This window comes from Bombina bombina, chromosome 7 (assembly GCF_027579735.1).
Source record: "Bombina bombina isolate aBomBom1 chromosome 7, aBomBom1.pri, whole genome shotgun sequence".
NCBI lineage: Eukaryota > Metazoa > Chordata > Amphibia > Anura > Bombinatoridae > Bombina > Bombina bombina.
In genome coordinates this window covers 155,920,244-155,947,268 of record NC_069505.1, presented here as the reverse complement: position 1 = coordinate 155,947,268, position 27,025 = coordinate 155,920,244, and the positions used below count along the sequence as shown (strand labels likewise).

General features: G+C 40.0%; 1 protein-coding gene across 2 annotated transcripts in view; it reads right to left on the bottom strand.

Moving 5' to 3' along the window:
* LOC128666024 (anoctamin-3-like) overlaps positions 1 to 27,025 on the bottom strand; it is a 353,414-nt gene that overhangs the window by 25,851 nt on the left and 300,538 nt on the right. For both annotated transcript variants that reach the window (XM_053720385.1, XM_053720384.1), the window contains 2 exons: positions 24,393 to 24,490; positions 6,129 to 6,274 (listed from right to left, as the gene is read on the bottom strand). In XM_053720385.1, the coding sequence (XP_053576360.1) occupies positions 6,129 to 6,274; positions 24,393 to 24,490 (244 nt within the window). The remainder of the gene's footprint in view (positions 1 to 6,128; positions 6,275 to 24,392; positions 24,491 to 27,025) is intronic.

Genomic DNA, 27,025 nt, shown 5'->3' with positions numbered 1-27,025 from the left:
TAGCTTAGGGTTTATTTTTATTTTACAGGCAAGTTTGTATTTATTTTAACTAGGTAGAATAGTTACTAAATAGTTCTTAACTATTTAATAACTACCTAGCTAAAATAAATACAAATTTACCTGTAAAATAAATCCTCACCTAAGTTACACTAACACCTAAACCTTACACTACAATTAAATACATTCCCTAAATGAAATACAATTAACTAAATTCAAAACAATTAGCTAAATTACAAAAAAAAACCCACTAAATTACAGAAAATAAAAAACAAATTACAAGATCTTTAAACTAATTACACCTAATCTAATAGCCCTATCAAAATAAAAAAAGCCCGCCCAAAATAAAAAAAACCTAGCCTAAACTAAACTACCAATAGCCCTTAAAAGGGCCTTTTGCTGGGCATTGCCCCAAAAGAAATCAGCTCTTTTACCTGTAAAAAAAAATACACACAACCCCCCAACAGTAAAACCCACCACCCACACAACCAACCCGCCAAATAAAACCCTAACTAAAAAAAACTAAGCTCCCCATTGCCCTGAAAAGGGCATTTGGATGGGCATTGCCCTTAAAAGGTTCATTTAGCTCTATTGCTGCCCAAAGCCCTAACCTAAAAATAAAACCCACCCAATACACCCTTAAAAAATCCTAACACTATCCACCGAAGATGCATTTAAATTATTAAAAGAAAATAGTACAGACTCAGCATACAATATTTATAAGGAATGTAACAAAGCATGCAAAAAAGCAATCAAATTAGCCAAAATTGAAAATGAAAAATTAATTGCCAAGGATTCTAAGTCTAACCCTAAAAGGTTCTTTAAGTACATAAATAGCAAAAAATCTAAGAAGGATAATATAGGTACATTAAAATGTGTGGAGGGTAGCATGATAAATAATGACAGGGAGAAGGCTGAGGTACTAAACCAGTTTTTTTCTTCAGTATACACAAGAGAGGAACCATTGAATGATACTTTGGAACAGAATAGAACATGCCAGTCCATACCATTAACTGGGTTGTGTTTAGAGGATATCAGGAAAAAACTAAAAAATATTAAGGTAAATAAAACTCCAGGCCCAGATGGAATACACCCAAGGGTGTTAAGTGAACTTAGCACTGTTATAGACAAACCTTTACTCTTAATTTTTCAAGACTCATTATCCTCAGGCATGGTACCCCAGGATTGGCGTAAAGCTGATGTGGTGCCACTCTTCAAAAAGGGAAGCAGGGATGATCCAGGAAGCTATAGACCAGTTAGTCTGACATCAATAGTGGGGAAGATATTTGAAGGGATTGATGAGCATATTCGTGTAAACAAGATTATGAGTTCTAATCAGCATGGCTTTAGGAGAAATAGATCATGTCAAACTAATCTAATTAGATTCTACGAGGAAGTAAGTAAAAATATAGATAAAGGGGAATCAGTTGATGTGATATACTTAGATTTTGCAAAGGCATTTGATACAGTGTCACATGAGAGATTAATGCACAAAATTAAGGGACTGGGAATAGCTGAAAATGTTAGCTCATGGATAAATAACTGGATAAAAGATAGGGAGCAACGAGTAGCAGTAAATGGATCATACTCAGATTGGACAAAGGTAATCAGTCGCGTCCCCCAGGGATCAGTACTGGGCCCTGTTCTTTTTAATATTTTTATAAATGACTTGGAGCAAGGATTAAATAGCGACATCTCTATTTTTGCAGATGATACTAAGTTAAGTAAGGTCATTAGGTCAGAGCAGGATGAACTCTCTTTGCAAAGGGATTTGCTAAAATTAGAACTATGGGCAAATGAATGGAAAATGAGATTTAATACGGAAAAATGTAAGGTTCTACATTTTGGAAGTAAAAATAAGCAGGCTATGTATTTTTTAAATGGGACAAGACTTAGCCAAACACAGGAGGAAAGGGATTTCGGAGTAGTAATAGATAACAAGCTAAATATGAGTGCACAATGCAGGGCAGCGGCTTCAAAGGCTAATAAGATACTAGCATGTATTAAAAGAGGCATTGATTCAAGGGAGGAAAGCATAATTCTGTCATTATATAAAGCCCTGGTAAGACCTCACCTTGAGTTTGGAGTGCAGTTCTGGGGACCAATTGCTAAAAAAGATATTGCAGAACTAGAAAAAGTTCAGAGAAGGGCCACAAAGCTAATAAGGGGATTGGAGAAATTAACCTATGAGGAGAGGCTAGCCAAACTGGGTCTGTTCTCTTTAGAAAAAAGGCGCTTGAGAGGTGACATGATTACTTTATATAAATATATTCAAGGCCCATATACAGAGATGGCAGAAGCTCTTTTTATTCCAAGAAAATTGGTTCTGACAAGAGGTCATAATTTAAGGTTGGAGGAAAGGAGATTTAATCTCCTGCAACGGAAACGTTTTTTCACTGTAAGAGCAATAAAATTGTGGAACTCATTACCAAAGGAGGTAGTGAATGCCAATACCATAGATACATTTAAAAATAGTCTGGATAAATTTCTGTATATAAACAAAATTCATGGATATGATTGCTAGTATTAAATGGGTCACATTTTAATGGGGTTATTTAAGCTTAACTGGAGCTTTTTGTAAGTATTTTAGATTTGTATAGGTTGAACTCGATGGACTTCAGTCTTTTTTCAACCTTATCTACTATGTTACTATGTTAGATCCACTTGCCAGGAGAAGTCTTCATCCAAGAAGCAAGATGTCCTCAACGAAGCCGGCAGAGGTGGTCCTCCAGATGGGCAGAAGTGGTCCTTCACCCAGGCGGCATCTTCTATCTTCATCCTTCCGACGCAGAGCGGCTCCATCATCAAGACATCCGGCGCGGAGCATCCTCTTCCAACGACGTCTTCTTGCTGAATGAAGGTTTCTTTAAATGGTGTCATCCAAGATGGCGTCCCTTGAATTCCGATTGGCTGATAGAATTCTATCAGCCAATTGGAATTAAAGGTGAAAAAATCCTATTGGCTGATGCAATCGTGATGATCCAAATGCAGAAGTAGGTGGTCGCTTGTGCTGTTCTGAACTTTTAATAGCCAGATTGATTCTAGTGAAAGACCCCCACACTAAGATCTGGATTTGCACAAACTTGTTGGTTTGGGGTGATTGACAGGCCCTGACAGGGGGCAGCATTGGCAGGGATTTCATTGAGTTATGATAAATACGGCCAGTGGATGAAAAGAATCCACTGCCCACTCCCCACAAAGAATGATAACCTTGTCTGTCTGTCAATTGATAAATGAGGGCCAGAATGTACAATTAATCTGCATTGCAAAAGATCTGCATACAGAAAGAAATGTTTTAAAAATATGCAAATGGACGTTCTGTTATAAATATCTGCATTGATTTTAGAGCTTATTTACTTTGATTTGTTATATAATTGTTTTAAAATGTACACTTATAAAAAGTGAATGAATCCATGCGTACAATGTGTGCTCAAGAAAAATGTATAATACTTTGTTATATGTATATTTCATATTTTTCAATAAACTTTGGATTAAAAAAAATTATATTGGTTTGCAGTCAAGGAACACACTTTTAAAAAAAAAAGATCTTGTGTATGATTTTCTCCTAAAGGGCAGATAAGAATGTTCCTTCATTAATCAAACAATCTCTACAAAAGACTATAGAAAGGTCATGGTGCTGAAGTATGCACGCTCACAAGAATTGAAAAAACACAAATTTCTCTGTGAACTTAAAAAAAAAAAAAAAAAAAAAAAAAAAAAAATAGACAAGATAAATTATTAAAGTATTTTTACTATGAATAATTAAATGTTTAATAAGGAATTTGCGTTTTATGTCCCTTTAAAGTGATGTGAAAGTCAGAATTAATCTTTCATGGTTGGTATCTTTTGGTATAGCATACTTAGGTAGACTAAGTAGCAGCAATGCCTACTGGGAGCTGAATGGTTATTTGTAGTTACACACATGTCTCTTGTCATTGGTCCATCAGATGTGTTCAGCTAGGTCCCGGTAGTACTTTGATATTCTGGAGTTCACTTTAACTAAATGTTTAAACCCCTTGCAAGATATAAATACAGAATTTAAACACTGTATTACTGCCCTATTATTACACATACACATTAGAGCAATATATATATTGTTCACTTTTACTCTTAAATATCTGGCCTGCACATACAGCACTTGAAAGTGCTTCAACAAATGTGAGTGAATTTTCATTCAGAAATTGCCGCTTTTGTCTTTTAAGACTATATAACTCTATTGGCACCATCTTTGATTTGTTTTTAAGGATTCTTTAAAGTGAACGGCCATTCATATGAGAAGAGCTGCCTACCTGTACTCCAGATTTTTGGACTTTGGTGTTTACGAAACACTGTTTGAAGAATATATGTGACTATTCCCTGAATGACTTTCAGCACTTTATATGACTTTTGTGTTTATATGTTTTTGATCTAACACTTTATTGCATGTGTTTTTTTCTTCCTTTTAGTTGAATAAGTATTTTGTTTTAACTCATTTAAATAAGGATTCCCTGTAAGATGCGGAGCTATCTGGAGGGGACTTTGACCTAGGGGAGGAAAAAGGCCTGTAGTTGGTGGGTGGAATTAAGGTCAATTGTTGGAAAAACATTGTGGTGACAGCAGCTCCCTCCCGCCCACCCTTTTGTAGATGTTATTTTCTTTTATTTGCAGTATGTTGCAGCAAGGCGGGGGTGCTAGTTCTTTGACATTAAGGTAGGGAATATGTCCAAGTGAGTTGGGGTTTTAACAAGTTGTCTCTCCATGGGGTGAGATTGCAAGTGGGATTTTTACAGGGCAAGGGGTCCTATAGTGAAAAGTGGAAGTAAGGTTTTTAACAGACTTAACAAGTACTTAGTTGAGTCCAGATGGAGTGATGGCCATGTTTTAAATAATAAGGGGAACTAGCACCGCTGGATGGTCCAGTATGGTATTGTGTTTTTTGTTGATGTAAAATTTATTTAAGGACATTGCAATTTATGTTTATGTTTAAAAGTGGTATTTATTGGTACTTAAAGGTTTTGTTATTTAATAAAGGTGCTGCGGACAATTTTGTACCAAGGTGATGTCTCCTGCGTCTTTATTATATGTAAAGGTATGTGTAGTTGTAAGTGTTGGTGTATTATAAGGGGCCGGAACTTGACAACTTAAAGGGTCATTATTTGTTCACATTTTATACACATCAACATTTCACTACATTTGTGCGCATACACTTATTTTCTATAGGCGCACCTATTTCACCTCTTTATTTGAAGGTGTTTTGTTTTATGTATCGTTAAATTTGTACTTAACATTATAAAAACTAAAATGATTAGGTTGTATATGCTAAATCACTTGAAAGGGATGCAGCATAACTGTAAAAAGCTGACATAAAAAAATCACCTGAACCTATGTGAAAAGGGAAAATATTTTACTTCAACATTTCTTCAGCTCATTAAGGCTGTGTGACACACTGAGAGCTGTGCTGCGCGCATCGTGATGATGCGTCTGTTCACGCTCAGTGTATCCTGCCATTTCATCTCTGCACACTCAGCCTCATCTGGTCCCGTAGCTGAGCGCTCAGAGTTGAAATATTTGAACTTCAGAAGTGATGCGACGTGGTGCGAAGCAGCTTCTTTGCATCGCGCCACATCGCTTGCAGTGTGTCACAGCCTTTATTCTTCAGCTGTTGGATAAAAAACAACAATCAGCATCAGCAGTGCTGAGGTCATGCTTTGCTTTTGCTGTGATCTCATGAGATTTCACTGAAATCTCATGAGATTTCATAGTAAACTTCCTGAAACTGAATAGGAAAATAACATTGCTGTGCCTGCACATACCGGATGCACACTCCCTTGCAATTCCTGGGACTAGCATCCTGATTGGCTGCTTAAAGCCTCTTTACATTGGGATGTAAATACTTATGACATTTGTGGTAAAATATCTTCCAATTTACATAGAGCTGTTCTGTTCATGTGACATTTTCTAGTCAGCTTTTTACAGCTACAGTATGCTGCATCACTTTCAAGTGCTTCAATATTTGAGTAGCACGTCCCTTTAACTATCATTTATCTTCTACATATTGTTCATCTCCCCTTTAGAAAAGTAATACTTTAGAAAATTAATCCAGCAATTTTCCATTTGCATTTGCTATGCTGAAAACAGTGATATTTACCTACCCATTTCTAAATATTCCTCCATGAGCCCGTGTGCATTCATTGGTTGCAGATTCCAGTCTTTTTCCCATTGAGGTAAATACATTTTACTGTCTAATGACTGCCCACCTTTTTTTATCTTCCTTCGAGACCACCAGTTCTGCAGTAGTCTAAATTAGAAAGGGACAATGTGATACAGCAATAAACTTTTTAAAGACAAAGAATGTTGTACAGGATTTCTATATACCTACTGTATATTAAACTTATTTTTATTTAGTTTTCAATGTATAGAATATCAGTTGTACCATGTGTTGCAGAGCAGATACACAAAAATAGTTTTACTTCTATTAAAATGATCTGCATTGTACACAAAACTTTCATCACACATATGTTGACTATATAATCTCACAACCCTTCTGGGACATGCATACCACAATATTTGTACCCATAGGGCACCATTTATTAAGCAGGGGTTGCTGCTACTGAATCCCATCATTTCAGGCCTGAAAAAAAAGCTAAGAAGTAATGGTCGTAAGACCGCTGCTCAGTAACCTGTCCGCTACCTAAAAGGTGGTGGATTTAAATATTCCCGATCCGATCAGGATGCTTGACAGCACCAGCTAGCAGCAGATTGGCCACCAGTAAGCAGGGGTGGCACTGAGCAAGCATTTCTGGTGAAATGCTTGTGCAATGATAAATGTGAATAACGTATGCTGTACGCCTGCAGTGATGTCCAGAGGAGATGATTCGCTACAGCAAATCTTGTCTGTTCAACATTTGATAAACTGAGCCCTTAGTACGAACCCTTGCAAAACTAGATTACATATAAATATAAATCCTTATTCACTTGTGTTACATATTTTCCCCTTTTTATATTTGTTTTAGGTTTAATTGGATTATCAAGCAAATACAATAACACAATAGCATAGGATTAAAAATAGACAATAGGAGAGGTTGAAAAAACAATAAGAATTATTCACTGCTTTTTATTTTTTCAAGATGGTATTTGATGTTACTTTCGGTGGGAGCCTGCGGGCTTTGCTCCATATAGTCATTCTATATACTTTTAGTGGAAGAAGCTATTCACAATGTCTAACAGGTAGCATGATTCAATCTTATTTATGTTGTCTACTGCTTCAATAACAAATCAGGGTGACTAAGTGTATGTTAAATAGTGTTAACTACATTTGAAAAAAGAGGACTTAGCAGTGTGATTAGTTGTTTTTAAAATGCTAAGCTATCACAATTCCTCAGATCAAAAATATATTGTGTGAGGATTTTTTAAAATATCTTTCCAGTAGTGAGATACTTAAGAACCCCATTCAGTGGCATTCCAAAATACCAGAAAAATATTTCTACATAATAACATATTAATATAGTAGATGATGTTGAAAGAATATAGAAGTCCACTGAGTTCAACCTATACATATCCTACTTGATTTACAATAAAGAAGCTGCCTACTGAACTTACATCAAAGGGATAAAAAGGTCAAAAATAAAATGTGAACGAATGAATGAATTTTAATGTAAATAGAAACATTTTTGCAATACACTTACATTAGCAAAAATGTTTCTAATAAAAGTTATTACTGTTTTTCTACAGCATACACACATATCCAGTGAGGGCCTGTGCACCAGTATTCAAACACTATCGGCTAGATTACGAGTTTTGTGTTAGAGGCTGTGCGGTCCCTCACCGCTCACTTACCTACAGCGCTGGTATTACGAGTTTTCAGAAACCCGTCATTAAAAGACAAGAAGTGAGCGTTGAGCAAAATTTTGCTCATTACCGCACTCCAATACCAGCGCTGCTTAAGTGAGCGGTGAGCTGGTCGTACGTGCTCGTGCACGATTTCCCCATAGGAATCAACGGAGAGCCGGCACAAAAAAAGTCTAACAACAAAAAAGCAGCGTAAAACTCCTTAACACAGCCCCATTGATTCCTATGGGGAAATAAAAGTTATGTCTACACCTAACACCCTAACATGAACCCTGAGTCTAAACACCCCTAATCTTACACTTATTAACCCCTAATCTGCCACCCCCGACATCGTCGACACCTACATTATATTATTAACCCCTAATCTGCCGCTCTGGACACCGCCGCAACCCACATTATAGTTATGAACCCCTAATCTGCTCCCCCCAACATTGCAGACACCTACATTATATTTATTAACCCCTAATTTGCCGCACCCAATGTTGCTGCAAACTAACTACACTTATTAACCCCTAATCCGCCGCCCCCAACGTCGCCGCCACTATATTAAAGTTATTAACCCCTAAACCTAAGTCTAACCCTAAACCTAACACCCACTAACTTAAATATAATTTAAATAAATATTCCTATCATAAACTAAATTATTCCTATTTAAAACTATATACTTACCTATAAAATAAACCCTAAGCTAGCTACAATATAACTAATAGTTACATTGTAGCTATCTTAGGGTTTATTTTTATTTTACAGGCAAGTTTGTATTTATTTTAACTAGGTAGACTAGTTATTAAATAGTTATTAACTATTTAATAACTACCTAGCTAAAATAAAGACAAATTGACCTGTAAAATAAAACCTAACCCAAGTTACACTAACACCTAACATTGCAATATAATTAAATAAATTAACTAAATTAAATACAATTACCTAAATTAAATTAGCTAAAGTACAACCCCCCCACTAAATTAAAGAAAATAATAAAATTACAGATATTTAAACTAATTACACCTAATCTAATAGCCCTATTAAAATAAAAAAGCCCCCCAAAATAAAAAACCCTAGCCTAAACTACCAACAGCCCTTAAAAGGGCCTTTTGTGGGGCATTGCCCCAAAGTAATCAACTCTTTTACCTGTAAAAAAAAAACAAACAATCCCCCTAACAGTAAACCCACCACCCACACAACCAACCCCCCAAATAAAATACTATCTAAAAAAACCTAAGCTCCCCATTGCCCTGAAAAGGGCATTTGGATGGGAATTGCCCTTAAAAGGGCAGTTAGCTCTTTTTCCGCCCAAACCCTAACCTAAAAATAAAACCCACCCTATGCACCCTTAAAAAAACCTAACACTAACCCCCTGAAGATCGACTTTACGGGAGACGTCTTCATCCAAGCCGGGCTGAAGTCCTCAACGAAGCCGGGAGAAGTCTTCATCCAAGCGGCAAGAAGTCGTCCTCCAGACGGGCAGAAGTCTTCATCCAGATGGCTTCTTCTGCAATCAGCCAATAGGATTGAAGTTCAATCCTATTGGCTGATCCAATCAGCCAATAGGATTGATCTCACATTCTATTGGCTGTTCAAAGCTGTTTTTTGTACCTTAATTCCGATTGGCTGATAGAATTCTAAGGGACGCCATCTTGGATGACGTCACTTAAAGGTACCTTCATTCAACTTTACTCGTCGGATGAAGAGGATGCTCTGCGTCGGATGTCTTGAAGATGGACCCACTCCGTGCAGGATGGATGAAGATAGAAGATGCCATCTGGATGAAGACTTCTGCCTGTCTGGAGGACCGCTTCGCCCGGTTTGGTTGAAGACTTCTCCCGTCTTCGTTGAGGACTTCGGCCCAGCTTGGATGAAGCCGTCTCCTGGTAAGTCGATCTTCAGGGGGTTAGTGTTAGGTTTTTTTAAGGGTGTATTGGGTGGTTTTATTTTTAGGTTAGGGTTTGGGCCTGCAATAGAGCTAACTGCCCTTTTAAGTGCAATACCCATCCAAATGCCAATTTCAGGGCAATGGGGAGCTTAGTTTTTTTTAGATATTATTTTATTTGGGGGGCTGGTTGTGTGGGTGGTGGGTTTTACTGTTGGGGGGTTGTTTGTTTTTTACAGGTAAAAGAGCTGATCACTTTGGGGCAATGCCCTGCAAAATTGGTAGTTTAGTTTAGGCTAGGGTTTTTTTATTTTTTGGGGGGCTTTTTTATTTTAATAGGGCTATTAGATTAGGTGTAATTAGTTTAAATATCTGTAATTTGTTTATTATTTTCTGTAATTTAGTGTTTTGTTTTTTTGTACTTTAGCTAATTTAATTTAATTTAGGTAATTGTATTTAATTTAGGTAATTTATTTAATAATATTGTAGTGTTAGGTGTTAGTGTAACTTAGGTTAGGTTTTATTTTACAGGTCAATTTGTCTTTATTTTAGCTAGGTAGTTATTAAATAGTTAATAACTATTTAATAACTATTCTACCTAGTTAAAATAAATAAAAACTTGCCTGTAAAATAAAAATAAACCCTAAGATAGCTACAATGTAACTATTAGTTATATTGTAGCTAGCTTAGGGTTTATTTTATAAGTAAGTATTTAGATTTAAATAGGAATAATGTAGTTAATGATAGTAATTTTATTTAGATTTATTTAAATTATATTTAAGTTAGAGGGTGTTAGGGTTTCGGTTAGACTTAGGTTTAGGGATTTATAACTTTAATATAGTGGCAGTGACGTTGGGGGCGGCAGATTAAGGGTTAATAAGTGTAGGTAGGTGGTGGCATGTTAGGGACGTCAGATTAGGGGTTAGTAATATTTAACTAATGTTTGCAAGGCGGGAGTGCGGCGGTTTAGGGGTTAATATGTTTATTATAGTGGCAGCAATGTTGGGGGCAGCAGATTAGGGGTTAATAAATGTAGGTAGGTGGTGGCGATGTTAGGGACTGCAGATTAGGGGTTAATAATATTTTACTAATGTTTGCAAGGCAGGAGTGTGGCTATTTAGCGGTTAATATGTTTATTATAGTGGCAGCGACATTGGGGGCGGCAGATTAGGGGTTATATAATGTAGGTGTCGGCGATGTTGGGGGCAGCAGATTAGGGGTTCATAAATATAATGTAGGTGGCAGCGGTGTCCGGAGTGGCAGATTAGGGGTTACAATTTTTATTATAGTGTTTGCAACGTGGGAGGGTCTCGGTTTAGGCGTTAATAGGTAGTTTATGGGTGTTAGTGTACTTGTTAGCACTTTAGTTATGAGTTTTATGTTACAGCTTTGTACCATAAAACTCTTAACTACTGACTTTTAAATGCATTAGGACTCTTGACGGGGTAGGGTGTACCGCTCACTTTTTGGCCTCCCAGGACAGACTCGTAATACAGGCGCTATGGAAGTCCCATAGAAAAAAAGACTTTACGTAAGTCGTTTTGTGGTAAGGCCAAAGAAGTGTGCGGTACACTTAAACTTTCAAGACTCGTAATACCAGCGGGCGTAAAAAAGCAGCGTTAGGACTAGTGATGTCGTGACTAGTTCGCCGGCGAATAGTTACCGGCGAACATAGTATGTTCGCGTTCGCCGCGTCGGGCGAACATATGCGATGTTCGATCCGCCCCCTATTCGTCATCATTGAGTAATACTTTGACCCTGTACCTCACAGTCAGCAGGCACATTCCAGCCAATCAGCAGCAGACCCTCCCTCCCAGACCCGCCTACCTCCTGGACAGCATCCATTTTAGATTTATTCGGAAGCTGCATTGTTAGTGAGAGGAGGGACAGTGTAGCTGCTGCTGATTGAATAGGGAAATCGATAGCTAGGCTAGTGTACTCAGTGTCCACTACAGTCCTGAAGGACTCATCTGATCTCTGCTGTAAGGACAGCACCCCAAAAAGCCCTTTTTAGGGCTAGAACATCTGATTTTTTTTTTCCTGTGTAATCTAATTGCAATTGCCTGCCTGCCAGCGTGTGTGTCAGGCTCACAGCGTATACTGTGCCCACTTGCCCAGTGCCACCACTCATATCTGGTGTAACAGTAGTGTAGATTTAAAAAAAACAACACTTTTTTGACTGTGTTAAATAATAGCAGTCAGTTTCCTTCACACGTGTGCATTTCAGTGCCTGCCTGCCAGGGCACAGTGTCACCCCAGTGCAACTCATATCTGGTGTAACAGTAGTTTAGATTTAAAAATAACAACACTTTTTTGACTGTGTTAAATAATAGCAGTCAGTTTCCTTCACACGTGTGCTTTTCAGTGCCTACCTGCCAGGGCACAGTGTCACCCCAGTGCAACTCATATCTGGTGTAACATTAGTGTAGATTTAAAAAAAAACAACACTTTTTTGACTGTGTTAAATAATAGCAGTCAGTTTCCTTCACATGTGTGCGTTTCAGTGCCTGCCTACCAGGGCACAGTGTCACCCCAGTGCAACTCATATCTGGTGTAACAGCAGTGTAGATTTAAAAAAAACAACAACACTTTTTTGACTGTGTTAAATAATAGCAGTCAGTTTCCTTCACATGTGTGCTTTTCAGTGCCTACCTGCCAGGGCACAGTGTCACCCCAGTGCAACTCATATCTGGTGTAACAGTAGTGTAGATTTAAAAAAAACAACACTTTTTTTGACTGTGTTAAATGATAGCAGTCAGTTTCCTTCACACGTGTGCGTTTCAGGGCCTGCCTGCCAGGGCACAGTGTCACCCCAGTGCAACTCATATCTGGTGTAACAGTAGTGTAAATTTAAAAAAAAAAACAATTTTTTGACTGTGTTAAATAACAGCAGTCAGTTTCCTTCACACGTGTGCGTTTCAGTGCCTGCCTGCCAGGGCACAGTGTCACCCCAGTGCAACTCATATCTGGTGTAACAGTAGTGTACATTTAAAAAAAAATACAATTTTGACTGTAATAGATTGAATAGCAGTTAGTTGTCTGCAAGCGTGTGTGTCAGGCCTACAGCGTCTACTCTGCCAACTTCTGCCAGTGCACAGTGCCACTCATATCTGTTGTCACAGTAGCTTGCACGCATAGTACCCCTAATCGGAAAAAAAAATGACAGACAGAGGCAGGCCACCCCACAGGGGCCGTCGTGTTCGTGGTGCTGTGATTCCCTTTGGTCCTAGAATAATGGCCAGTGTTCAGAGGCCACGTACCCCGAACTCGAACATTTCTGAGGACATAGTTGACTGCATAACACAGGACACCCAATCTTCTACAGCTTCCGCTCGGAACCTTGACGCACCATACTCCTCCAGCTTAGCTTCGGGCACCTCTCAAGTTACCACTCACCCGCCTGCCGCCACCACCAACACTAGCACCACAGCCGCTTCACTTGATCTGTCAGAGGAGTTATTTACACATCAGTTGGAAGAAATGAGTGATAGTATTGCGCAACCATTATTGCCAGAGGATGTAGATAACAGGGATATGTCTCAGTCAGGCAGCATTACACACATGGACGTACGGTGTGATGACGATGATGTTGTACCCGCTGCTGCTTCCTTTGTTGACGTGTCAGATATAAGTGAAGCGGTTGATGATGACGATGCATCCGTGGATTTCACGTGGGTGCCCGCTAGAAGAGAAGAAGAAGAGGGGGAAAGTTCAGATGGGGAGACAGAGAGGAGGAGGAGACGAGTTGGAAGGAGGGGGAGGTCATCGCAAGGAGCTAGTGGCACAGTCAGACAGCATGCATCGGCACACGGGGTCAGCCAGACAGCACGCCAATATACGTATGCTGTTGCCACCACCAGAATGCCATCATTGCAGAGCTCAGCAGTGTGGCATTTTTTTTGTGTGTCTGCCTCTGACAACAGCGATGCCATTTGCAACCTGTGCCAAAAGAAACTGAGTCGTGGGAAGTCCAACACCTACCTAGGTACAACTGCTTTGCGAAGGCACGTGATCGCACATCACAAACGCCTATGGGATCAACACATGAGTAGAAGCAGCACACAAACTCAAAGCCGCCATCCTCCTCCTGGTCCAGCATCTTCAGCCACGTCAACCACTGCTGTCCTCCTTGCCTCCTCTCAACCATCCGCCACTCCGTCTCTCGCTTTGAGCAGTTCCTGCTCATCTGCCCACATTCAGGTGTCTGTTAAGGACATGTTTGAGCGTAAGAAGCCAATGTCACAAAGTCACCCCCTTGCCCGGCATTTGACAGCTGGCTTGACTGAACTCTTAGCCCGCCAGCTTTTACCATACAAGTTGGTGGAGTCTGAGGCGTTCAAAAAAATTGTAGCTATTGGGACACCATAGTGGAAGGTACCCGGCCGAAATTTCTTTGCACAAAAGCCAATCCCCAACCTGTACTCGATTGTGCAAAAGGAAGTAATGGCATGTCTGGCGCACAGTGTTGGGGCAAGGGTCCATATGACCACTGATACCTGGTCTGCAAAGCATGGTCAGGGCAGGTATATCACCTACACTGCGCATTGGGTAAACCTGCTGATGGCTGCCAAGCATGGAATGCGTGGCTCTGCAGAGGAGTTGGTGTCACCGCCACGACTTGCAGGCAGGCCTGCTGCCACCTCCTCTACTCCATCCTCTTCCATAACCTCCTCGGCTGAGTCCTCTTCTGCGTCTTGCTCCACATCAACGGCACCCCCCCAGCTCCCCAGGTACTATTCCACATCCCGGATACGGCAGTGTCACGCCGTATTGGGGTTGACTTGCCTGAAAGCAGAGACTCACACCGGACCAGCACTCCTGTCCGCCCTGAACGCACAGGTGGCTCAGTAGCTGACTCCGCACCAACTGGAGATCGGCAAAGTAGTTAGTGACAATGGAAGCAATTTGGTGGCGGCATTAAAATTGGGCAAGTTGACACATGTGCCGTGCATGGCACATGTGTGTAATCTGATCGTACAACGCTTTGTGCATAAGTACCCAGGCTTACAGGACGTCCTGAAGCAGGCCAGGAAGGTGTGTTGCCATTTCAGGTGTTCCGCCATGGCACACTTTTCAGATATCCATCAGCGAAACAACATGCCAGTGAGACGCTTGATTTGCGACAGCCCGACACGTTGGAATTCAACACTCCTAATGTTCGACCTCCTGATCCAACATGAAAAAGCCATTAACGACTATTTGTATGAATGGGGTGCTCGGACAGCCTCTGCGGAGCTGGGATTTTTTTTGCCACGTTACTGGATGCTCATGCGCAATGCCTGTAGGCTCATGCATCCTTTTGAGGAGGTGACAAACCTAGTCATTCGCACCGAAAGCACCATCAGCGACATCATACCATTTGTTTTCTTCCTGGAGCGTGCCCTGCGAAGAGTGCTGGATCAGGCCATAGATGAGCGTGAAGAGGAAGAGTTTTGGTCACCATCACCTCCAGAAACAGCCTTATCAGCATCGCTTGCTGGACCTGCGGCAACGCTGGAAGAGGATTGTGAGGAAGAGGAGTCAGAGGAGGAATGTGGCTTTGAGGAGGAAGACCAACCACAACAGGCATCCCAGGGTGCTCGTTGTCACCTATCTGGTACCCGTGGTGTTGTACGTGGCTGGGGGGAAGAACATACCTTCAGTGAGATCACTGAGGGTGAGGAACGGGACATGAGTAGCTCGGCATCCAACCTTGTGCAAATGGGGTCTTTCATGCTGTTGTGCCTGTTGAGGGACCCTCGTATAAAAAGGCTGAAGGAGAACGACCTGTACTGGGTGTCCACGCTACTAGACCCCCGGTATAAGCATAAAGTGCCTGAAATGTTACCGAATTACCGCAAGTCGGAAAGGATGCAGCAGTTCCAAAATAAATTAAAAAGTATGCTTTACACAGTGTATAAGGGTGATGTCACAGCACAACGGGAATATAACAGGGGAAGAGGTGAAAGTAATCCTCCTCCTCCCATGACCACGCCGGCAAGGACAGGACGCTTTACAGACGTGTTGTTGATGGAGGACATGCGGAGCTTTTTAAGTCCTACGCATCGCCACAGCCCTTCGGGGTCCACCCTCAGAGAATGACTCGACCGACAGGTAGCAGACTACCTCACCTTAACTGCAGATATCGACACTCTGAGGAGCGATGAACCCCTTGACTACTGGGTGTGCAGGCTTGACCTGTGGCATGAGCTATCCCAATTTGCGATAGAACTTCTGGCCTGCCCCGCTTCAAGTGTCCTGTCAGAAAGGACCTTCAGTGCAGCAGGAGGTATTGTCACTGAGAAAAGAAGTCGCCTAGGTCAAAAAAGTCTAGATTACCTCACCTTTATTAAGATGAATGAGGGATGGATCCCGAAGGGACTGACAGTGGGCGATACATTCGAGTAAAAAAGGCCTGATGAGATGAGCTGCCTTGGGCTAAAAATGGTCCACACGCTGCTGTATTTGATCTCTGAATGCCGGATGACTTGCGTGACTTATCCGCCACCAACTAGGGTTCAAGCCGCAATGTTTTAGGGCACTTTCTGCCTGGGAAACAAACATCAATTTTTCTGGCCGCTGCTACAGCACGCGCAGTGCCCCAAATTTGAAGTAGGAGGACCGACCAAGCATCTTTTTCCATCTCCCAGTTCCTAAAATCAATGCCATATACACGTCCCCTGATAGGGGACGTAACAGGGATTAAACTTATAAGAATAGAACTACTTAACACACCACTCCTATCTGGTGGCACATTAGATTGCACGCACAGTGCCCCAAATTTGAAGTAGGAGGACCGACCAAGCATCTTTTTCCATCTCCCGGTTCCTAAAATCGATGCCATATACCCGTCCCCTGATAGGGGACGTAACAGGGATTAAACTGATAAGAATAGAACTACTTAACACACCACTCCTATCTGGTGGCATATTAGATTGCACGCACAGTGCCCCAAATTTGAAGTAGGAGGACCGACCAAGCATCTTTTTCCATCTCCCGGTTCCTAAAATCGATGCCATATACCCGTCCCCTGATAGGGGACGTAACAGGGATTAAACTTATAAGAATAGAACTACTTAACACACCACTCCTATCTGGTGGCACATTAGATTGCACGCACAGTGCCCCAAATTTGAAGTAGGAGGACCGACCAAGCATCTTTTTCCATCTCCCGGTTCCTAAAATCGATGCCATATACCCGTCCCCTGATAGGGGACGTAACAGGGATTAAACTGATAAGAATAGAACTACTTAACACACCACTCCTATCTGGTGGCATATTAGATTGCACGCACAGTGCCCCAAATTTGAAGTAGGAGGACCGACCAAGCATCTTTTTCCATCTCCCGGTTCCTAAAATCGATGCCATATACACGTCCCCTGATAGGGGACATAACAGGGATTAAACTGATAAGAATACAACTACTTAACACACCACTCATATCTGGTGGCATATTAGATTGCACGCGCAGTGCCCCAAATTTGAAGTAGGAGGATCGAGCAAGAATCTTTTTCCATCTCCCGGTTCCTAAAATCGATGCCATATACACGTCCCCTGATAGGGGACGTAACAGGAATTAAACTGATAAGAATAGAACTACTTAACACACCACTCCTATCTGGTGGCACATTAGATTGCACGCGCAGTGCCCCAAATTTGAAGTAGGAGGACCGACCAAGCATTCCCGGTTCCTAAAATCGATACCATATACACGTCCCCTGATAGGGGATGTAACAGGGATTAAACTGATAAGAATAGAACTACTTAACACACCACTCATATCTGGTGGCACATTAGATTGCACGCGCAGTGCCCCAAATTTGAAGTAGGAGGACCGACCAAGCATCTTTTTCCATCTCCCGGTTCCTAAAATCGATGCCATATACACGTCCCCTGATAGGGGACGTAACAGGGATTAAACTGATAGGAATAGTACTATTTAACACACCTTATAATAATGCAGAGAGAGGCAACGCAGAGAGAGGAGTCTGAAGAAGAGGAGTCAGAGGAGGAAGGTGGCTATGAGGAGGTGGAAGACCAAACACAGCAGGCGTCCCAGGGGGCTTGTTGTCACCTTTCGGGGACCCTTGGTGTTGTACGTGGCTGGGTAGAGGAAGAGACCTTCAATGACATCAGTGAGGACAAGGAACGGGACATGGCTAGCTTGGTATCCAACCTTGTGCAAATGGGGAGTTTGCTGTTGTGCAAATGGGGAATTTGCGGTTGTGCAAATGGACTGTTTGCTGTTGTTTGCGTTGCGTTAAAGGGACAGTCTAGGCCAAAATAAACTTTCATGATTCAGATAGAGCATTTAATTTTAAACAATTTTCCAATTTACTTTTATCACCAATTTTGCTTTGTTCTCTTGGTATTCTTAGTTGAAAGCTTAACCTAGGAGGTTCATATCCTAATTTCTTAGACCTTGAAGCCCACCTCTTTCAGATTGCATTTTAACAGTTTTTCACCATTAGAGGGTGTTAGTTCACGTATTTCATATAGATAACACTGTGCTCGTGCACGAGAAGTTATCTGGGAGCAGGCACTGATTGGCTAGACTGCAAGTCTGTCAAAAGAACTGAAAAAAGGGGCAGTTTGCAGAGGCTTAGATACAAGATAATCACAGAGGTTAAAAGTATATTATTATAAATGTGTTAGTTATGCAAAACTGGGAAATGGGTAATAAAGGGATTATCTATTTTTTAAAACAATAAAAATTCTGGTGTAGACTGTCCCTTTAAACGGGGAGTTTGGTCTGTCACTGTGAAGCGGGCGTAACCCTTACACTACCTGATCGATACAACATCATACCTGATGTTTTAAAGCACGTTATTCCAAACAATTTAGGAATGTTAGGTGATTTATGCCCTTTATGGATTAAAACCAGACTCTGCATCAACTATGTAATTTTCCATGGGAGTTTTGCCATGGATCCCCCTCCGGCATGCCACAGTCCAGGTGTTAGTCCCCTTGAAACAACTTTTCCATCACTATTGTGTCCAGAAAGAGTCCCTGTGGGTTTAAAGTTCGCCTGCCTATTGAAGTCTATGGAGGTTCGCCCGGTTCACCCATTCGCGAACAGTTGCGGAAGTTCCCGTTCGTCGTTCGCGAACCCAAATTTTTATGTTTGCAACATCACTAGTTAGGACCTCTTAATTCTGCTTTTTTACCCTAACACACAACTCGTAATCTAGCCGTATGCTTGCTCAGAGAGGTGGCTGTAGTGTATATTGCTTCTGAAGACATAATTTGCTGACTCTCTGAGAAGGTGCAGTGTTTGAGTGCTGGTGCACGGGCCCTCACAGCATATGTGCATATGCCACAGATAACAGTAATAACTTTTATTAAAAGCAATTTTGCTATTGGAAGTATATTGTAAAAATGCTTCTATTTTAAATTGAAAAACACCAATTCAAATTTTATTTTTGACCTTTCTATGCCTATACTATAGTTAGAAAGGAGACCCATTTAAACCTGTTACTGCTGTAATAATGGTATTTTTTATATCATTCAAAATATTAAAATATTTAACTAAAAAAAAAACTTTTCTGACTGTTTTGCAGATTTGAACATTTTGTAAAGCTATCTTTTTAGGCTGACAGTCTTTCATACACTCATATCACATTTGTTTGTGAGTATTTCCTAGTTTTATTAACATATTTAAAAAAAAAATAACATTTTTAAACTGTCAAATATGGTAAGTAGTAATATAATCTGAATGTTTGGAGGAAAGGAATAACCACTGTGAGGAAACACAACCACATATGATCTCACATTTGTATAGAGGACAGTACAATACCTAAAGAAATCTGCAAGTCCATTTTTTCAGACGGGCTCCATTTACTAACCGGCGGGCGTACAGCTTCTCAAATCGTGAAACTGTCCACCTACCTTCGCTACACACGGGCAGCGGATCTGTTGATCATCTTGCCCATATGTATCATTACACACTCATCGGATTGTGTAATGCCCACCCCTCCATTCGAGTGACCAATCGAGCGACTGAAGGGGCTGTCAATCACTGAGAGCGAGCAAGCTCTCAGTGATTTTCCCTCACCACCTCAGAGGCGGTGTAGGGTGTAAGAAGCAGCTGTCTAATGACCGCTGCTTCTTACATTGCAGGAAGCAGGCTCGCATATGCAAACCTGCCCCGCAAGCGCTCCGGAGCAGCTTTCGCTGTTTCGTACATGGAGCCCATAGTAAACAGTTATCCATTGTACTTTTATTGTCAAACTTACTTCATTCCTTTGGTTTGCTTTGTTAAATAAGCACGTAGGTAGGCTCAGGAAAGTCTTTGTATCTGGAACACTATATGGTGGCAGTTTAGCAAAAATGCTTTTGAGCACTAGATGGCAGCAGTGGTTGCACAATACATAACATTTTTAAAATCTTTCTTACAAAAATGTTGCAATATAGTGCTCAAGACACAGGGGACGATTTATTAACTGTCGGCATTTAACATTGCACAAGCATTTTCTAGTTAAATGCTTGTGCAATGCCACCCCCTGCAGATCTGCTAGCAGGGGGTGTCAATCATCCCGATCGTATCTGATCGGGATGATTGCTGTCTGCCGCCTCAGAGGTGGCCGACGAGTCTCTTACGACCGCTGCTTCTTAACTTATGATTCCAGCAATCTGGAAACTACGGGGGTAGATTGCAGCATCCGCTGCTTGTTAAATCTACCCCACACTGATCAACTTAAGCCTACCTACCTGCTTTTTAACACAGGATACCAAAAGAATGAAGTAACTTTGACAATAGAAGTACAATGGTATTTTCTTTTTTCTTTTTTAGTTTTAGTTATCTAAATACCATCTGAACTTATTATTTCTAAATTACATTTACAGTCTTTAACAGCACCATTAAAGATGACATGATTTAGCTAGAACACACAATTTTAAATCACTTTCCAGTTTACTTCTATTATCAAATTTGCTTCATTCTCTTGGTATCATTTGTTGAAGGAGCAGCAATGCACCACTGATTGCTAACTGAACACATGGGGGCCGATTTATCATGGCCCGAATGAGGCCAAGAATTCCTGTTTCCGCGCAAGCCTTTAGGCTTGCCGGACACAGTAGTTAAGAAGCAGCAGTCTTAAAACCACTGCTCCTTAACTCGTCTGCTGCCTCTGAGGCTGCGGACATCAATCCACCCAATCACATACGATCGTGTTGATTGACACCCCCTGCTAGCGGCGGATTGGCGGCGATCCTGCAGGGGGCGGCATTGCACAAGCAGTTCACAAAAACTGCTTGTGCAATGTTAAATGCTGACAGCGTATGCTGTCAGCATTCAGCAATGTCCACCAGACATTGATAAATCGGCCCCATGGGATGAGCTAATGGCAATAGACATATATATGCAGCCACCAATTAGTATTTATCACCCAAGTGCTTTGCTGCTCTTGAGCTTACCAAGTTAACCCCTTCAACAAAGGATAACAAGAGAAGTAAGCAAATTTAATAATAGAAGTGGATTGGAAGGTTGTTTAAAATGGTATGCTCTATCTGAATCATGAGTGTCTAACTGGGACTTTACTGTTCCTTTAAGTTTTCTTTTTTTTTTTTTAATAATGAAGATGTATAAAGAAAATCACTACAGGATAGCTAGACAGATAGAGAAATAATAGATAGATAATTCTACATATAAATTTGTACCTCATGTTCCCTTGTATCCAGTGAAGCCAAGTAAACAGAGAACCTGATTGAATTAGGGGGTTTAATTGTTTTGTAAAATTAGTTACAAATTTTATCAGATCTTAGATCATGGGGTAGATTTAATAAGCAGTGGATGCTGTAATTTACCTCCGTAGTTTTAGGTGGCGGACTGCAATCATCCCGATCCGATCAGGATGATCGACAGCCCTTGCTGGCGGCCAATTGGCCGTGAATGTGCAGGGTGCAGCATTGCACACGCATTTCACCAGAAATGCTTGTGCAATGTTAAATGCTGACAGCATATCATCTACAGAGAATCATGTCCGTCTGGCACTTAATTGGCCCCATGTCTCTTACTGTGTTTACCTGCCTATCGGCTAGATTACAAGTTCTGCGTTAGCCTTAAAAAGCAGCGTTGAGAGGTCCCAGCGCTAATTTTTAACGCCCACTGGTATTACGAGTATGACAGGTGTACCACTCACTTTTCTTCCGCGACTTTTGGCTACTGCAAATCCCCTTACGTCAATTGCGTATCCTATCTTTTTAATGGGATTTGCCTAACGCTGGTATTACAAGTCTTGGAGAAAGTGAGCGGTACAGCCTCTACCTCCAAGACTCCTACCGCATTTAAAAGTCAGTAGTTAAGAGTTTTATGGGCTAACGCCGGAACATAAAACTCTTAACTACAATGCTACAAAGTACACTAACACCCATAAACTACCTATGAACCCCTAAACCGAGGCCCCCCCACATCGCAAACACTATAATAAAATTATTTAACCTCTAATCTGCCGACCGGACATCGCCGCCACCTACATTATCCCTATGAACCCATAATCTGCTGCCCCTAACATTGCCGACACCTACATTATATTTATTAACCCCTAATCTGCCCCCCCAACGTCGCCGCCACCTACCTACACTTATTAACCCCTAATCTGCTGACCGGACATCGCTGCCACTATAATAAATGTATTAACCCCTAAACCGCCGCAATCCCGCCTCGCAAACACTATAATACATTTTATTAACCCCTAATCTGCCCCCCCAACGTTGCTGCCACCTACCTACAATTATTAACCCCTAATTTCCCGCCCCCAACGTCGCCGCTACTATAATAAAGTTATTAACCCCTAAACCTAAGTCTAACCCTAACCCTAACACCCCCCTAACTTAAATATAATTTAAATAAAATGAAATAAAATTACTATAATTAAATAAATTAATCCTATTTAAAACTAAATACTTACCTATAAAATAAACCCTAATATAGCTACAATATAACTAATAGTTACATTGTAGCTATCTTAGGGTTTATTTTTATTTTACAGGCAACTTTATATTTATTTTAACTAGGTACAATAGCTATTAAATAGTTAATAACTATTTAATAGCTATTGTACCTAGTTAAAATAAATACAAAGTTGCCTGTAAAATAAATATAAATCCTAAAATAGCTACAATGTAACTATTAGTTATATTGTAGCTATATTAGGGTTTATTTTATAGGTAAGTATTTAGTTTTAAATAGGATTAATTTATTTAATTATAGTAATTTTATTTCGTTTTATTTAAATTATATTTAAGTTAGGGGGTGTTAGGGTTAGACTTAGGTTTAGGGGTTAATAACTTTATTATAGTAGTGGTGACGTTGGGGGGGGGGGCAGATTAGGGGTTAATAAAATGTATTATAGTGTTTGCGAGGCGGGATTGCAGCGGTTTAGGGGTTAATACATTTATTATAGTGGCGGTGATGTCCGGTCGGCAGATTATGGGTTAATAAGTGTAGGTAGGTGGCGGCGACGTTGGGGGGGGGGCAGATTAGGGGTTAATAAATATAATGTAGGTGTCGGCGATGTTAGGGGCAGCAGATTAGGGGTTCATAGCTATAATGTAGGTGACTGCAGTGTCCGAGGCGGCAGATTAGGGGTTAATAATATTATGCAGGTGTCAGCGATAGCAGGGGCGGCAGATTAGAGGTTAATAAGTGTAAGGTTAGGGGTGTTTAGACTCGGGGTTCATGTTAGGGTGTTAGGTGTAGACTTAGAAAGTGTTTCCGCATAGGAAACAATGGGGATGCGTTAGGAGCTGAACGCTGCTTTTTTGCAGGTGCACAAGCACATTTTAGCCAGTTTACCGCTACCGTAAGCAACGCTGGTATTACAGGTAGAAGTGGAGCTAAATTTGCTCAATGCTCACTTTTCTGAGGCTAACGCAGCCATTCAGAAAACTTGTAATACCAGCGTTGTTTAAAGTGAACGATGGGAAAAAAAAGGCTCGTTAGCCCCGCAAGTTTTTACCGACAAAACTCCTAATCTAGGCGTATGGCTGTAAAGGTAAATGTATGCCCTTTCTTTTGAGTGTCTTATAATATTCTGCTTTGTTTTCACATTTATTTCATAATCAGTACTTATATGTGAAATAAATGGTACATTTCTTAACATTACTCTTTGTTTTTATTGCTGTAAGTGTTTCTATTACACATAAGATTTTCATGCACACTGAGAAGTGACTCTTGAAATCATTTGAAGAAGAAAGAAACAAAAGTATATAAAATAATCTATTCAAGGGCAAGATATCAAGAGGCACAGACTCATTTAGGAGTGTTACTTGTAAAAACATTCACAGTATGAAAAAGAAAAAAAGGATGATGTTTGCATACCTCATGAACTCATAAAAACCAGAGTGTGAGTAAATGGAACAAGATTTGGGCAAGCTGTATGGTAAAATTGGGTTTATTATTGGGTAATTTGTGCCATAAAGGAACAGCATGTGTTATACACAGGATTTACAGGAATCACTGTAACAACCTGTATTTTTGCATAGTGAAATCTAAAGGAAGATTGTTGGAACTGAAAACTCAGTTTGGCACCATCCCACTAAATACAGGAATTCAGGACAGTTGAGGCATTTGCTTTTCAGACTGAAGCTTTTTTTTTTTTTTTTAGTGACCCTGATACAATGTGGTATCTGAATCTATTTGGTACTAGAATACACTGTAATAATAATAATAATAATAATAATAATACTAATAATAATAATAATAACAACTTTACTTACGGATATCCAAGTTCCATAAAATTATTCCACATTTGTTTTAAGACCATGATGACTCCCATTTGCAAGCAGAGGTCTATGAGGCAGCCACTAGGATGACACTGAGAAACAACCAACAAATATTAAGCAAAGGTGGGAAACAAAGGTCAACAGATACTGTGTAGAACACAAACATTTTTATCTTTATTGTTTACAAGCAAGTTTTGAACAGAGGGCAATAAATTGTTCTCAACTTCAACTGATTTAACCCCTTCCCGCCATTAGGACATTCCATGCCATCCTAACTGCGCTGGCCTTTAGCACCATTAGGACGGCATTAAACGTCCTAGCCGTTTGGCTCTACTGAAGCCTAAGGCACTTTCTGAATGGGATCGCGGCCTGGAGGGTGTGCTTAGCGTTACAGGCACTCCACCCCAGACCCAATCCCATCATTGAAATCACGCGATTGCATGAAGAATCGTGTGATTTCAATTTGTTTACATTGGAACTTTGTTCCAATGTAGACAAATTACTCCCGTCAGGAAAGGGTTAACAAAAATGTAATTAAACATACAGTATCTGCTAATATGCTAAACATAATTTGATCAAAGGCAATTAAATACTTATAAATACAATAATAGATGGATTTTCTGACAGAAATAAAAAATAAATCTTGTCAGGGTCTTGATAGGGTATTAATAACTTTAAAAAATAAAATTAATAGATATAAACAATAATGCAAAACAAGTAATTCCATGGGAATTCATACCTTACATGGAGTTCCCTAGGTTTTCAAATTCAAAACAATTTCAATCCATTCAAAAATAAACCATTTAGGACTAGATTACAAGTGGTTTGCTAATTGTTGTGCGAAAGCAAAAAGGAGTTTATCACGGCTCTTTGCATGTGACAGAAGTATCCCAGGTATTACAAGTTGAAAGTAAATGCGTTTGCTCGAGTGCAATTGAATTTAACATTAGGAAGCTGTGATACAGAAAGACGTTGTCAACACGCTTGTAATTGAAAAATTGCCTGGCACAGATAATTTGTGTATAAAGCTATGACTGGAACAGGACCTTTGAGATCAATATAACCATTGGAGCTGGTACTTTCTCAATGGTTCTACAAGCACGGAGACACTTGTTATCAAGCGGATGCACTTGACGACCGAAACAGGGTCATGGAGATCAACAAAATTACCGGAGGCTGAGCCATCTGAATGGTTCTTAAAGGTTCAGGAGGCACATTTAAAACTCCATGGTGCTAATCCATTTGTGAGTATGCTGTGCAAGTTTGTCCTGAGTTTTAATGATATTATTATTATTATTGGTTATTTGTAGAGCGCCAACAGATTCTGCAGCGCTATAAACAAAGGAGGAGTAGAACAAAACATTTATAGGGATCAAATGGGTAGAGGGCCCTGCCAAGAGTTGCACTGTTGTAGTCAGCTCTTAAGAAGGTGAACTACAAACAGCTGGACTTTTAGGCTTACCTGCTAAGGGGGTTCAGGGGATTGCAGTGGAGGAGAGGAACTGGTATTAGGAAAGGTTAGTGTAGGTTGTATGCATCCCTGAACAGTAGAGTCTTTAGGGAGCACTTTCAGCTTTTACACTATTGTAATGATATTACACTATTGTAATGATATTACACTATTGTAATGATATTACACTATTGTAATGATATTACACTATTGTAATGATATTACACTATTGTAATGATATTACACTATTGCAGAGCCTTCATTTCTTATATCATTTCACAGAAATGCATATGTACACATATATAGACATGTGTATAAGTGCATAGGAGCCCTTTGTAGGCAATTAAAAAATAATACTTATGCAATCTTCATATTTAATAAAGTGCTTTACTGTGTATTTACTGTAAATATTTCACATTTCAATGTTCTTCACATAGGGGAATGTGCTCTATGTATTTTGAAATAGATATTCATATCTATCTATGTATATATTGTACCAAAAAAACTCAGATATATATGGAATTATGTATTTATGAATAAATAAAACATATTCTTCTATGTATTCATATTTCATTTTGGGTTAGTGCACTTGAAAAAAAATGCGATTGGGTTTGCATGCAAGTAAGGGTGTTAGATTTTTTCCCTACTTTTTGCACTCCATTAAAGTCATTGGGGAGATACGCTAACGGGTTGCTATATACTTAGCACCCAATCAGTTTTTTAACTTTAAACTTCTAATAAGCATAACTGATGCACGCAAAAAGCCGAAGCAGAGTTAATGTACAAGGGGAAGCAATAAATAGTGCTCCACTTGTAATTTAGCCTATATTTGGCACCACTTTAGGATGATAATAATAATGTATTGTAATGTTTTAAAATGGATTCATAGAACAAAAACATCTCTGTACCTCGGCACGTTCAGACACTGTAGAAGTAAAAACAAAACACTTTTCAAGCACATTTTCACATATATTTTTTTACTTTTTAAATTGTACACCTTGCACCTGTTGGAATTTCTTGGCTGTTCACACATTTGTTTTACAGTATTAACCTCTTTCCTTATACTCACTGCACACACTAGCAAACACTATCATTTAATAAAAAGTAAAAAAAAAATGATTTAAGGTATAAAACTCATATGAAATTAAATAGATTATTATTGTATTAATGTTTGCAA